The sequence below is a fragment of the Lactuca virosa genome, chromosome 3 (assembly GCF_052849685.1).
Source record: "Lactuca virosa cultivar CGN04683 chromosome 3, Lactuca_virosa_CGN04683_v6, whole genome shotgun sequence".
NCBI classification, from domain to species: Eukaryota; Viridiplantae; Streptophyta; class Magnoliopsida; order Asterales; family Asteraceae; genus Lactuca; species Lactuca virosa.
The window spans coordinates 410,083,941-410,099,455 of NC_136428.1; the positions used below are offsets into that span (position 1 = coordinate 410,083,941).

The following is a 15,515-nucleotide window of genomic DNA, read 5'->3' on the forward strand; positions in this document are numbered from 1 at the left end:
GTATTCTTTCCGACTCAAGGCATCAGCTACCACGTTAGCCTTCCTGGGGTGGTACTTGATTTCACACTCATAATCGTTTACCAGCTCAACCCATCTTTGCTGCCTCATGTTTAACTCCTTTTGATTTAAAATGTGTTGGAGGCTCTTGTGTTCGGTGAAAATGGTGCACTTTGTACCATAAAAGGTAGTGCCTCCAAATCTTCAAGGCAAAGACCACAGCTCCCAATTTGAGATCATGGGTGGTATAATTCAACTCATGTGTCTTTAGTTGTCGGGATGCATAAGCTATCACCTTCCCACGCTGCATGAGTACACAGCCTAAACCCTGATTCGAAGCATCGCAGTAAACTACGAAGTCCTCAGTTCCCTCTGGTAATGATAGTACTGGTGCACTACAGAGAGCTCGTTTCAGAGTTCGGAAGGCAACCTCCTGCTTTTCTATCCATTCAAATGGTACGCCCTTTTGTGTAAGCATGGTAAGTGGCTTGGCTGTTTTGGAGAAGTTCTGAATGAATCTTCTGTAGTAGGCTGCGAGACCCAAAAATTGACGAATTTCTGTGGGTGTCGTTGGGACTGCCCATCCTTCAATGGATTTGATCTTAGAAGGGTACACATGTATCCCTTCTTGACTGACAACATGACCTAAAAAGTTTACGCTACGGAGCCAGAACTCACACTTAGAGAGTTTTGCGTATAAATTTTCGGTTCGTAGGGTTTCCAAAATTTGCCGGCGATGTCGACTATGCTCCTCTTCGCTTCGAGAATAGACCAGGATATCGTCGATGAAAACGATGACAAAGTTGTCGAGGAATGGTTGGAAGAATCGATTCATCAGGTCCATGAATGCGGCAGGGGCATTCGTTAGACCGAAGGGCATTACAACAAATTCATAATGTCCATAGCGAGTTCGGAAAGCGGTCTTGGGGATATCCGCTTCCCGGACCTTGAGTTGGTGGTAGCCGGATCACAGATCTATCTTAGAGAAGTAGTTCGCTCCTTGAAGTTTGTCGAATAGATCTTCGATTCGCGGAAGTGGGTAGCGATTTTTGATAGTGAGCTTATTCAGTTCTCTATAATCGATACACATCCTAAAGGATCCGTTCTTTTTGTTAACAAAGAGGATCGGAGCTCCCCAGGGTGAGAAGCTAGGTCGGATGAATCCTTTGCTCAAGAGTTCGCTGAGTTTGCTTGACAGTTCTTGCATCATCGTAGGAGCCAACCTATAGGGTGATTTGGCAATGGGTGTAGCTCTTGGCACAAGGTCAATTCAGAACTCGACTTGTCTTTCTAGGGGTATCCCTGGAAGATCTTCAGGAAAGACATCCCGGAAATCGCAAGCCACTGGGATGTCTCGAATATTGACCTCTTCCTTGGACTTATCCACTATGTGAGCCAGAAACGCCAAGTCCTTCTTTTGTAGATACTTCTGTGCCTTAATGCACGAGATAAGACGAAGGTTCGTACTGGGTTTGTCTCCGTATATAATTAGGGTTTCGTGGTTAGGGAGATGAAGGCGAACGGCCTTCTCGCGACTCATAATTTCGGCATGATGGGGGATCAACCAGTCCATGCCGATAATCACATCAAAACTCCTAATAGTTACAGGCATCAAGTTTATTTGAAAGGCATGGTGATTTAAGGTTAGGGTACATCCTACGTAGATTTCCCCAGTTGATTCTGTTTTCCCATTAGCCATTTCCACCGTAAAGGTTTCATTAAGCTTTTGGGGTTGTTGTTTTAGCAAATGTTTGAATTTATTACTAATAAAACTTCGCTCTGCCCCGGTATCAAACAGAATGCATGCATATGTGTGGTTAAGGAGAAACATACCAGTGACAACAGCGGGATCCTGAACCGCTTCTCCTTGACAGGAAGTGCCCGGTCGGCTGGCCCTCCGTCTCTCAGATCATAAAATTCCCTGGCCATCCCATATGGGGGTTGCAGCCCCTGCTGACTGCTCCATCTCCAAATATCCATGCCCTATGGAGGCGTGGGGCCATTTGGGCCCATCCGATGAGCGGGCACCCTAATCGGGTAAGGTGGGTTGATGACTTCGGACTCCCCGTCCGAATCACCATCGTTGTCATCACCGGGTTCTTCCTCGGACTCCCCTTCGGGGTCTTCTTCGGCTTCTTCTTCTTCCAAGTCTACCACTGGCTCAGCAGGTCCGCCCTCGACTTCCGCTTTAGGTTCCTCTTCAGACTCCTCCTCTGGGTCTTCTTCAGGTTCCTCTTCCAGCCATCCGTTATCCCCTGGTTAGGGAAATACGGATCTCCAGGATGATGGAAGCCGGCCATACTGTCTGCGAGAGGGTATATAAATAAACTATTATTATTCCTAAGATACTTTTAGTTGTTATAAAAATTGGGTTGATGTTCTCCTCTTGTTTAACAAAAGGGTGTGCCTTAGGTTTACTGACCATCGCGATTGCTCCAGGGCATGTGATAGTTTTGAAGAAATGTAGTTGATCAGGCTACATTCATCCTTAATACAACTGTAAACAGTCCTGGCTTAACCGAGACGTCTGGTTTTCCCAATCATCTTCTTTGATTTGTTATTATGTTCATTTTTCTAAGTCGCACAAGTAAGAGTGTTTATTAGTATATTTTATTTGTTTTGTTCAGAGTTATTTAGTCCCTCTTTGGGTTTATAGTTGCATATCAATGTGTGGTTAGATATGCCAGTTCACTATAAACAGAGCTCTGATACCAACCTGTCACACCCCCGAACCAGACGGCGGAAATGTCCGAGGGCTCGCGTGACTTAAATTGAAATATCATCACAATGAATATACATGAAACAAAAGATAAACATCACCATGCATTAATACATTACAACTGACCTTGTTCACATCAAGTACATTGTCTAAATATTACATATCCATAGCATAAATTTTTTGAGAGTCATAAAACATAACATCCTAACACACTTGGTCATTTCCTTCAGCTTATCTGTTACCTGAGAATACAAGTTATTTTGAAAACGGTCAACACATATAATGTTGGTGAGTTCATAAGCAGGTTTGATATGAAAATGTTTTGTGTAGTTTGTAAAACCCAGAAAATCCGATATTTTCTGAAATGGTAATTGTTTACAAAATAGGTGTGATGATCCATAAGTATATGCGTGAATGATTACAAAACGTGTAAAAGTAGTATGTTTCTCATAATGAATTCTTGTATTATAGTTATCGAAAGTAAAAGTGAATAATGTTGTTCCCCCGGAAAACCCAATGTTTTCCGATATAAATAGTATAATCGTAGTGTATTATTGTATCATCACAACGAATGAATATGATTTCCCATGATTACTTAGATGGTATTGGATCTCTATGTGAGTCGTTATAACCATGCATAATAATGACTATTTCGTCTGTCTTGGCATTATAATGAAAGCCGGTATTGAATTAAGATTTTGTCACCCTAGACTGCCTGAGTCTAACTGTAGCGAACAACTTAGGTGTGGGGGAGTCACCCCCGTATAGATCTATACACAAACTCTCGCTCTCCCTCCAGGAGATTTTGATTATAACTACAGACTACGACCGACACTTATTGGTGTCGCCCGTTATTACTCACTAAATCCAAATGAAATTGAATAACCTTGTTTAACAACCTGATTTATGTTTACTTAAATAAAAGGGTAAGCCTAACAGACGAAGAGAAGAGGAGTACGGGGGCCCACTAATCACGCATGTTATTATAGGCTGTCGAGTATGCGACGGACACGTTAGCCGATCACGCATATGTTTGATTTGGACCTTACTAGCAATGCAAATGGGCCACTACGACCCAATAGCATGTAACAGCCATTGATGGTCCATTAGGCATGTAATTGGGTCACTTGAGGCCCAATAAACATGTGTAATTATATTGGGCCCAATAATCATGATATTGGGCCACAAAGGCCCAATAGCACGAATAGAAGGTATTTGGGCTCAACCATTGAATCGCTTATGTTTTATCGAGTTTAAGTTCGTATTGTTGGTATTTGTTGTATGCTAAATGTTTATTCACAATGTTTTTAAAAAAATATCTTAACGTTTGAATTATAACGAAGCTTTATATATATATATATATATATATATATATATATATATATATATATATATATATATATATATATATATATATATATATATATATATATATATATATATATATATAGAATCATGCGTTATGAGCTTGATATTTTTAACACAAACATTCATAATTGTTTATTTGGCCCAAAAACATTTATATTGACCATTTTGGCCCCTTTTTCTTTAAAAATGGCACTTTTAGTCCCTTTTTATGAAAATTGACATTTTTGATCCTTAAACCATTTTTTCTTGACATTTTCCACCCAAACTTTATTTGAATAGTAATTTCAGTCCAAAGCTATTGCATTTGTCATCTCCAGCCTTTATTTGTAAAAAGTTTACATTTTTGGCCCAATTTCCGTAAGTTTTACAATTTTGACCCCAAAATCAAAAACTTCGCATTTTTAGTCCAATTTGGTAATAAAATCATTTTCATCCCCTGAAATAGTTGATTTACATTTTAGACTCAGAGTTTGTTAAGTTTAACATTTCAGCCCCTCAAAACTTCATTTTTTCGCAACCTTGGGCCTAAAAACTCGTGAGGCCCAATTTAAAGCCCAATAAGCTAAAATTTATGTTTTTGACCCTTTGAGAAGTATTATTTTCATAAAAATCATCTTTTATACAAATAAATACCTTATAACCCTCATAAAACTGATAATTATCAATTTACACCCAATCTTTGTTATTTTTGCAAAAATGACACTTGTAAAGTTCTTTGGCTTTGTTTTTCACTTTTTAAGCTTAAGGACCCTTGGATCTATGATGTATGTTGTTTATTATGTTTTTGTTTATGATTCTTTCTCCCTTTTTTCTATAGATCTCGAAATATCACAAGTATTACATATTATCACAACCAAACACTAAAGAAAACACTCATAACATGCAAACACACATAGATCATCACATAATACTTGTATTCTCCCCCAAAAATAAGTAAAAACCGAAAACAAGGGGGTATGAACTCACCTTTCTTAGTTGTTTCGGTTTTGAAGAAGATGTGAAGAAGATTTTTGGTCCTAGCAACACCTTGATGTGGATCTCGAACTTGAGATGATTCTAGGAGTATGATTACCACAAATGTTTAAGAGAAGGGATCTAACATGAGAAAAGAGTTATATAATTCTTGGATATGTATAACTTACCAAGAAATGATGATGTTCTTGTGAAAATCGTCTTGATACACAAGCAAAACTTCGAGATTTTGGAGGGAGAAGGAAAACAATACTTGAGAGAGTTTGAAGGGAGTTTGAAGGTGTGTGTGTGTGTGTGTGTTTTCCTCTTGCTCTCGGTCGAAGAAGAAAAAGAGAGGGGGGGGGGAGAGAGTTGAAGTGATGGGTGTATGGATGCATGAGAAGTGCATGGTTATATGTTGTGTAATAAAGAGGTGGCAACATAAAGTCAACTCTCTAAATCTCTTTTTTTTATATATATAAATATAGTTTGGCCGAGAGGGAGAAAGGAGAGAAGTGGTGATAGTTTCATTTTATTTACTTCTTTTTATAGTTTATTTTAGCACATTCCATCTCATTTTAGTTAATCTTCATGCATATTTTCTCTTTTTGTTATTTTTCTCCTTTACCGGGTGCTTTCCAGTCTTTTGAGCTTATTTGCAGGATTTATCGAAGACTATTTGTCATTGGAGGTATGGAAGGAGTGCGGGACTATTAGGGGCTTGCAATTTGTTCGTGAACTTGAAGTGTGGCGATTGGGCTCGGTGTCAGTACAAGCGGGATGCGCGTTGGATTTTATATTGGACGAGGACTCGAGTTGAGGAAGATTAAGGAGAATTGGATCAATCAAAGAAGGCTTTGGAATGGCACAAATGGGCTCTAAAGAGTTATGCATGTGGGCTGAAGTGTGAATGAGAAGATTGGGCTAGATCGCATGTTAAATGGCCCAAGTCCCACATTCAGCGTGACCTACGCGGTCTGTGTGGACCCATACGTGGTCCGCGTGAAATGTGCTGACTTGATTCCGAGTTTTGACTTGTTGACTCTACTTGTGGAAAGTTGGTGGGTAGCTTTTGGGCAACTTTTTGAATCGGGAAATGAACCTTATCTGCTGGAGTTTGGGAGCATTCTTGAGGATTATCACTTGAAGAACACACACAATTGTCTCTCAAGAGGGCTTTGGAAGATTTGAAGATTTTTGAAGATTAGTGTAATTTCTTTCCATCTTGCAACTAGAACAATGTTTGGTACCACAAAACTATATTGTCTTTCTGTTACTTTGGCCATGCTTGGCTAAACTTTCATTTGGTTGATTAGGGTTTAATCCCATGGATGATTGGTTGTTTTGTGGACTATTATTATCTTGTGTTGAAATTTATGGAAATGTTTTCTAGTTAAACATCTTGTTGTGTTTATTTATATTTGATCATGAGCTTAGATGAATGAATGCTTATTTTGTAATGGACTTTCAAATTAGTAAGCAACAAATGGTTTATATGTTTGTTTTCATTTCATTTGGACCATGGAAATGTTTCCTCCATAATGATAATGTAAGCATTTGATTATCTTTTGGACTTGGTAACTCTTACAACTTAAAGCTAATTGATTTTCACAAGATTTTATGCTTCATTGATTTTGTGACTTCAATTAAGGAAATGTGTTAAGAGCTCCTCTAGCCATTTTAACATCTAAGAAGAGTTGAGGCAATTTGTGCTTATGAATTGCTATAGCCAAGTTAAACCAATTCACAAGTGTTATTCTATTTAGTCTAATGATAAGTCAACCATGTCATCCATGTGGTGTACCCAAAATCAACCAATTTCACTTCATTGAATTTAATCAAATCTTTTACTTGTTTACTTGTCATATTTACATTCTAGTTAGTTTTAATTTTGTCAAGCAATCAAAAAGAACTAAACCCCCCCCCCCCATTTTTATTTTATTGTCATTTTACAAGTACTTTTGCAGAGAGATTTTCCATAGAGTTATAAATTGAACCAATCTCCGTGGATCGACCCCTTTACCACTATACACTATTTTACTGTAAAAGATTTAGGGTTATTTATTTTTGTTGGCCCCGACAACCACCAATTTTTGGCGCCATTGCCGGGGATTGATTTATTTTTAATCAATTTGTTTCTCTATGCCCAGATCTCAGCGTACATGTGACTTTATTTATAACCCATAAATTGAAAAAGAAGCAAGGCGTTTGGCGAAGGAAAAGCGAATTGAACGTGGTCAAACTTCTAATCCTCACGGGGATCCGGAGGTTGAACCTGCTTCATCAAGTGACATGGAACCCAATTCTAGTCCCGACCCTCGCCAAGAAATTCCCAAAACACCACCTCTACAACAAAATCCACCCGTTATTGAACCAATTGGAATGGAGGACGGAGGAGAAGTTCCCGAAAGAACTTTGAGGCAAATGATGGAAACCGATGTTACACAAACTCCAACCGGTATCAATTACACGATTTTGGAAGGAGGTTCGGAATTGAAGTCAAGTTTAGTCCATCACCTCCCAACTTTTCATGGATTGGAGAATGAATACCCACATAAGCATTTGAAGATGTTCCACATTATTTTCACTAGTATGAAGCCACAAGGGTCAACCGATGACCAAATCAAGCTAAGGGCATTCCCCTTTTCATTGGCTGATAGAGAAAAAGATTGGTTGTTCTATCTTCCCCCGGGGTCGATCAACTCATGGACTGACATGGCAAGAGATTTTCTTGATAAGTTCTATCCCGCTTCAAGAGTCTCAAGTCTTAGAAATGAGATTTGTGGAATTCGCCATGGTCAAAATGAGACTTTTCATGATTATTGGGAGAGATTCAACAATTTGGGTTATAGTTGCCCACAACACCAAATTTTGGAACAACTCCTCATTCAACACTTCTATGAGGGATTGTTGCCAATGGAGAGGAGACTAGTTGATGCCTCAAGTGGTGGTGATGTCTTTAGTAAAACTCCACAACAAACAAGACAACTTTTCAACACCATAGCCGCGAATTCTGAACACTTTGGCCCACACCAAGATATGAAAAGAGACACACAACACAAAGTCAATGAAGTGGGAACATCGAACCTCGAGTCTCAAATCAAAGATCTAACCTCCGTTGTCCAAAAGCTAGCCATGGGACAAATGCCAAAAGTGATGGTTTGTGGGATGTGTGTTACAATGGGACATCCTACGGATATGTGTCCAATTCTTCAAGAAGATGCGGAACATGTAAATTCCACGGGAGAGTTCCAAAATTACCACAACAAGCCATCCGGTTACCAAAATGCTTACAATCCAAGTTGGAAGCCAAATCCCAACATGAGCTACAACCCAAGACCATTGCCTCAAAATGCATTGGTTAGACCTTCCTATCCACCACCACAAGCTCATTACCAACATCCACAACCACACTATCAATCCAAACCACACCCTCCGCACCACCAACAACCTCCTCAATCCCAACCAAGTAGCTCCGGAATGTCTCTTGAATACATTGTCAAATCCCTAGCCACTAGTACCCAACAATTCCAAAAAGAGACAAGAACTAGTATCTTCAACCTTGAAGCACAAATAGGAGATATAGTTACATCCATAAGCAAGTTGGAGTCCCGTGGTAAACTCCCTTCTCAAACCGAAAAGAATCCAAATGTCAATGTGGTGACCTTGAGAAGTGGCAAACAAACCAGAGAAAGTAGTTCAAAGAAGAAGCCAAGGGATGAAGAGGAAGAAATAGAAGTCATTCCCATTGAAGAACCTATAGTCAAGAATGATGCACAAGCCGGAGCCCCAAAGAATACAACCCCTCTAGTGACTCCAATAGCCACTCAACCGCCATTCCCCTCCCGACTTGCAACTTCAAAGAAGAAAATGGAGGAAAAAGAGATTTTGGATACCTTCCGAAAGGTGGAAGTAAACATCCCTCTACTTGATGCAATCAAGCAAATCCCGAGATATGCAAAGTTTTTGAAAGAACTTTGTACCAACAAGAGGAAGTTGAAGGGAAATGAGAAAATTTCGATGAATGAAAATGCGTCCGCGGTTTTACAAAGGAAGCTTCCACCCAAGTGCAAAGATCCGGAAATGTTTACGGTTCCTTGCAAGATAGGAGATGTCAGTTTTAGTAGTGCCATGCTTGACCTTGGTGCTTCTATTAACTTCATCCCCTATTCGGTGTATGAATCATCGAATGTTGGACCTTTAAGTGAAACCGGTGTCATAATCTCTCTTGCGGATAAATCAAGTGTCTTTCCTAGAGGTGTTTTGGAGGATGTCCTAGTGCAAGTAAACCAATTGGTCTTCCCGGCGGATTTCTATGTGATTGATCTAGATGAACAAGTGTCCTCAAAGTCGGGTATAATTTTACTTGGGAGACCATTCTTGAAGACGACTAGCACAAAGATTGATGTGTATGCGGGAAGCTTAAAAATGGAGTTTGATGGTGAAACAATAAGTTTTAACATTTATGACGCTATGAGATATCCTAGTGATGTTTCATCCTTGTGTTTTGTTGATGTTATTGAACCATTAACCCAAGAGTTGTTCGAGTTGTCTAATGGTGACACGTTGGAGATGGTTTTGAGCAAAGGGTTTGATTGTGGAAAGTTAGCCAAGAAGTTGAAGCTCTACTCACTAGACCCCAAAGTTGAAAGATTGGTTAACAATTTGGAGATCAAGAAGACCACTCAATTTAGTGTGAAGCAAATTGAATTACCTCAAACTCACACAAGATTGCCACCCCCCCTTGTTCAACCTCCGAAATTAGAATTGAAGGTCCTTCCTCAACATTTGAAGTATGCGTACTTAGGAAACAACGAGACTCTTCCGGTCATCATTTCAACTCACTTAACCGAATGTGAAGAAGAGCAACTCCTCAAGGTGTTGAGAGAGCATAAAGAAGCCATGGGTTGGACGATTGCGGATATCAAAGGGTTGAGCCCCTCCACTTGCTTGCTCAAAATTCTAATGGAGGATGAATGCAAGCCAAGTAGAGACTCGCAAAGAAGGTTGAATCCGCCAATGATGGAAGTGGTCAAGAAAGAGATTTTGAAGCTCTTAGATGCGGGAATGATCTATCCAATCTCGGATAGCAAGTGGGTGAGCCCGGTGCAAGTGACGGGAATCACGGTAGTCGAGAACAACAAAGGTATGATGGTCCCCACCCGTGTGCAAAACGGGTGGAGAGTATGTATTGACTACCACAAACTCAATGCAAGCACAAGAAAAGATCACTTCCCATTACCTTTCATTGATCAAATGTTAAAAAGGTTGGCCGGGAAATCACATTATTGTTATCTAGACGGGTACTCCGGTTTTCACCAAATCCCGGTGGCACCGGAAGACCAAGAAAAGACAACATTTATATGTCCATTTGCCACTTTCGCATACCGAAGAATGCCCTTTGGATTATGTAACGCCCCGGCCACTTTCCAACGTTGCATGGTTAGTTTCTTTTCCGAATATGTCGAAAACATAATTGAGGTTTTTATGGACGATTTTACGGTATATGGAAATTCCTTTCAAGAGTGTTTGATCAATCTCACCAAAATTTTGAAAAGATGTATTGAAACAAATTTGGGTTTAAATTTTGAGAAGGGTCATTTCGTAGACCCGCCATTTGGTCCCTAGCTTCGGATGGTGTCCCTTTGACTCCTCATGTCGTGAAAAACTCCTTGTTCACGCCGTGAGTTTGGATCTTATCCCCTCGCCGCCTCGTCACACCTTCTAGATCCGAAATGTGTCGGTTTGAGTCCTCACGTCGTGAGTTTTTATGCTCACGTCGTGAGTTCAGTCAAATTAGGGTTTCTGACAGCGATATCTTCGGAATGCCATAACTTTTGCATACGAACTCCGTTTTTGACGTTCTTTATATCCACGCGTAGGTATTTACGAGTACTACAACTCTCTATTAGACTTAAATAGCTAGTTCTAAGTCTATTTTAAATTCCTCTTTTTATAGAGATTTATAGTGTTCGTTTATCATAACTTCTTCATGCGAGGTCAGATTCAAACATTCTCTATATTTTTGGGATCGTATGGACGTATACTTTGAGTTGTATTATAAAGAAGATTCATATTTGTATTAGAATTTATCATGAACTACATAACACTCTTACTACATTACTATTGGATATAGTGTCTAAGTCCATAACTATATTTGGTATGTACTTGACCCGACCCGACATGGTCCATTTGGGTTGCACTTCACCCGAACAATTTATGGATAATCGTTTGAGAATAGTATAAGTTATGATATATTAATATATTATAAGTCCTAATATATTAATATAAAATCATATTATTTAATTAGTATTGATCTATAATTAATTTGGAATTAATTTAGAGATCAAAATTATGACTAATTAAATATGGGCTCTTGTATTTATATAGTGTGGGCTAATGCTTATTTGGGGCTAGGCTTGCATGGAAAGTCCATGGATACTCCATGGAGCTTTAACCCATGGATCTCATGGAAATGAAAAGACATGGGTATTAGGGTTTACATGGATGTAACCCTAATCCACCACACTATATAAAGGAGGCTTTGGTTCTTGAAATTGCACTAGTTGATGTGTGTAAACTAAGAGGGCCGATTTCAAGAAGTTTGTGACTATTCTCTCAAGTTTCCAAGTTTATGGTGATTTGTGACTTCCATTTGAGGCATCCACATTATTGGTGCTAGGGTCTAAAACTCCAAGCAATCAACTACTACTACAAGGTACGTAATTCTACTAGTTTTATTTGATTCAAGTACCCCATGCCATGCTAGTTAGGATAAGAACCTTGGAAAAATAATTATTTGCATGTATCTTAGTCAAACATAGATCCAAGGTTTCTAGGGTTGCATGTACACCATAGGAGTGTTAGAATGCTCAAAACCCATCAATTACTAGGTTAACATAATCACATTACATGATTGGCATAATCGCATGTGATTGTCTATTGACCTATTTTGACTAGTGTTACCCAATCCAACACCGGACACATCGCTATAGACAGCGAAGTCTTCAAGTCCATCGGGTAGAGAAAGAATCGGTGCTTCACATAGCTTCTTCTGTAGCAACTCGAATGCTTATTGGTGTTTATCGCTCCAAGCATAAGTAGCTCCTTTGTGAGTCAAAGCTGTTAATGGAGTAGCGATCGAAGAAAAGCCTTGGATAAACCTTCGGTAATATGCGGCTAATCCCAAAAAGCTTCGGACCTCCGTGGGACTTTTTGGTTGTTCCCACTTCGTCACAACTTCGATCTTTGCTGGATCAACCATTATTCCTTCTTGGTTGACCACGCGGCCCAAGAATTGGACTTCTCGGATCCAAAAATCACATTTGGAGAACTTAGCATAGAGCTTCTCCTTCTTCAAGACTTCCAAAACTTCTCGCAAGTGTCTGCCATGCTCCTCTTGGCTTTTTGAATAAATCAGAATGTCATCTATGAACACTATCACAGATTTATCAAGGAACGGATTACAAACTCTGTTCATTAAATCCATGAATGCTGCTGGAGCATTGGTTAGTCCAAACGACATAACCAAAAACTCGTAGTGTCCATGTCGCGTTCTAAATGCAGTCTTCTCGATATCCTGCTCTCTGACCTTCAGCTGATGATATCCTGACCTTAGGTCGATCTTTGAAAATAACTTGAACCTTGTAGTTGATCGAACAGGTCGTCAATCCTCGACAACGGATATCTATTCTTTATCGTCGCCTTATTCAGCTCTCTGTAGTCAATGCACATCCTCATACTCCCATCCTTTTTCTTTACAAATAGCACCGGGGCTCCCAAGGGTGATGAACTAGGTCTAATGAAACCTTTGTCCAATAACTCCTGAAGTTGTGTCATAAGCTCTTTCATCTCTGTTGGCGCTAGTCGGTATGGTGCTTTTGCTATTGGTGTGGTCCCTGGTAACAAGTCAATACGGAATTCTACTTGTCGATCAGGCGGTAATCCAGGAAGATCTTCGGGAAAAACTTCTGGATACTCACACACGACAGGAATGCTCTTCATCTCCTTTTCCCCTTCTTTGCGTCAATCACGAATGCCAAATATGATGTACATCCTTTGGCCAAAAACTTTCTGGCTTTCATTAGAGAAATGATTCCAGAATTTACCCTGCGTTTTTCCCCGTACACCATAAATGACTCCTTCCCTGGCGGGTTTACTTTTACTATCTTCTTTTGGCACAATATTTCGGCATCATTGGCGCTAAGCCAATCCATTCCCAGCACGATGTCGAAACCATTTAGTTCGATAGGCAACAATTCCTCGTGGAACTTATTCCCATTCAGGTCGATTAAGATGTTTTTCATACGATGGCTAACAGGTACAAACTTGCCACTAGGAACTTCGACTAATAAAGTATTATCTAGTCTATCGACAGGCAAAGCTAGTTTTCTACCAAATTCGTGCGAAATAAAGGAGTAGTTGGCTCCAGAATCAAATAAAATTTGGGCAGGCAATTTGTTTACGAGAAAGGTACCTGAAGCGACATCGGCTTCTTCTTTAGCAGCTTCCAGTGTCATCTGAAAGGCTCTCGCTTTTGGCTTTGGGGGATTGTTGGGTTTTGCTGCCTCCTTCCTTTTCGGACAATCCCTCGAGATGTGCCCCTCCTCACCACACCCGTAGCAGACTTTCTTGGTGAGGGTGCATTCGTTGGCATAGTGCCCTGGCTTTCCACATTTGAAGCATGTGACTTCCCCATCACATTTCCCATGATGCTTCTTTTTTCATTTGTCGCACCACTTCGCTTCCCCTCCTCCTCCTCTCGAACTAGACTTCGAGAATTTTTTTTCTTGTTGGACCCTGAAGGCCCATCCAACTTCCTCTTCTCACCAACCTCTGATCTCTCCAGACCCTTCTCCCTGATCTGAGTCTCAACATTCTTAGCAGCCCAGATGACAGCTTTCAACGTGGTTACTTGCTTAACCATTGGACCATAGTCCGCTGGTAGTCCGAGGGCAAACTTATTGACCTTTGAGAGTTCTGTTGGAACTAGGTATGGGATAAGCTTCATCTTTTCTGTGAAACTAGCAGCGTATTCAGTAACACTCATTTTTCCCTTTTTCAAATTCTGAAACTCATTATTGATTTCCAAAAGGTCCTGCTCGGAGCAGTATTGCAGTTTCAGTTGTTCCACAAAGTCTTCCCAAGACATCGTGCTCGCTTCTCCCTTGGGCATAGAGTCAGCTAACAGCTTCCACCAACTCAACACGCCAGATTTTAACAAAGGGATCGCAAGAGCGGTATTCTGCATGTTGCTGCATTCGCAACTTTCAAACATTGTCTCCATTTCGGAGATCCAATCCATAATTTGCACCGGCGTCAGGCTTCCGGATAGACATGGTGGCTTAGATGCCATAAAATCCTTGTATTTACATCCTCTTCCATCATTTCCTCCATTGCGATTATCTTGTCTAAAAATTGGTGGGTTGGCTTGACCAATGGTACCACTGAAGTTTCCACCTTCCGACGGCCCTCCATTCACTTCGGGCTCTTCAACTTGGATTGAAAGTTCTTCACGATTTTGTTGAAGCAGACGTCTAGTTTCTTCCATCTGACGATCCAACATCGTCTGAATCATCAATTGTACACCAGCCATTGTCACCGGCTCAGGTGCTGCTGCTACAACAGGTATTTGCTCGATTACAGGTGGTTGATTCCTGTTTTCGTTTGTGTTTCCAGCGCCACTTCTTGTTCTTGCCATTGCTGATCTACACACCGAACAAGGTGAATTTAGATCCTCCTTCACGATACATAATTATCCAAATCACTCCGAAACGTTTATATGCTAATTCTAATACCGTCGTCACACGCTTAGAATCCTAAACACATAAGGTTTCCAGATCCAACAGACCATAGATCTGAAAAAATAATATCATATATGGCAAACATATAACATTTAGCACATAAAAGCATTTTAGGCAATTTTCCTAAAATAAACTAGTGCTCGCATCTCACAATCATCGCTTAGCATTCTAAGTTTAAGACTAGAAATCCTACAAGTTCCTAGTTCGCTTAAACTAATGCCCTGATACCAACTGTGACATCCCCAAAATCACGGCTAGAAAAGACCGGTTTCATTTATGCTTTTAAATAAAATCAGAGTAATCCTTTGATTAAAAGAGTAGCGGAATTTGTTCCCAAAACGAAATATGATAAAAATTTATCAAAGCTTTTCATAAAGAAATGCATTTTCGTTATATAACAAAATCTCGGGATGTCATGTTCCGATACAGACCAAAAGCATAAACAATAAAAAATAGACCTTACAACAGTTATACATAACTACAGGTCTATAATCCAAAAATATCTTGACAATGTCATCCAACTTATGCCCTTGCGCCACTACCTGTAATACAAAGAAACTGAGTGGGCCAGGCTTGGGAGCCTGGTGAGCATATAGGGTTTTCAACCCACAATAAATAGTTATATTTAATTTCACCAACCAACAATAACCCGATTATCCATTCCCGTTATCCTCACT

At 40.0% G+C, this 15,515-nt stretch overlaps 1 protein-coding gene across 1 annotated transcript in view; it reads left to right on the plus strand.

The window, feature by feature from the left end:
• Positions 1-8,515: 8,515 nt before the first annotated feature.
• The window catches only part of LOC145165027 (uncharacterized), a 101,436-nt gene continuing 94,436 nt past the window's right edge, over positions 8,516-15,515 (plus strand). Inside the window, exon 1 of the mRNA XM_079083667.1 lies at positions 8,516-10,181. Within this exon, the coding sequence (XP_078939793.1) occupies positions 8,516-10,181 (1,666 nt within the window). The remainder of the gene's footprint in view (positions 10,182-15,515) is intronic.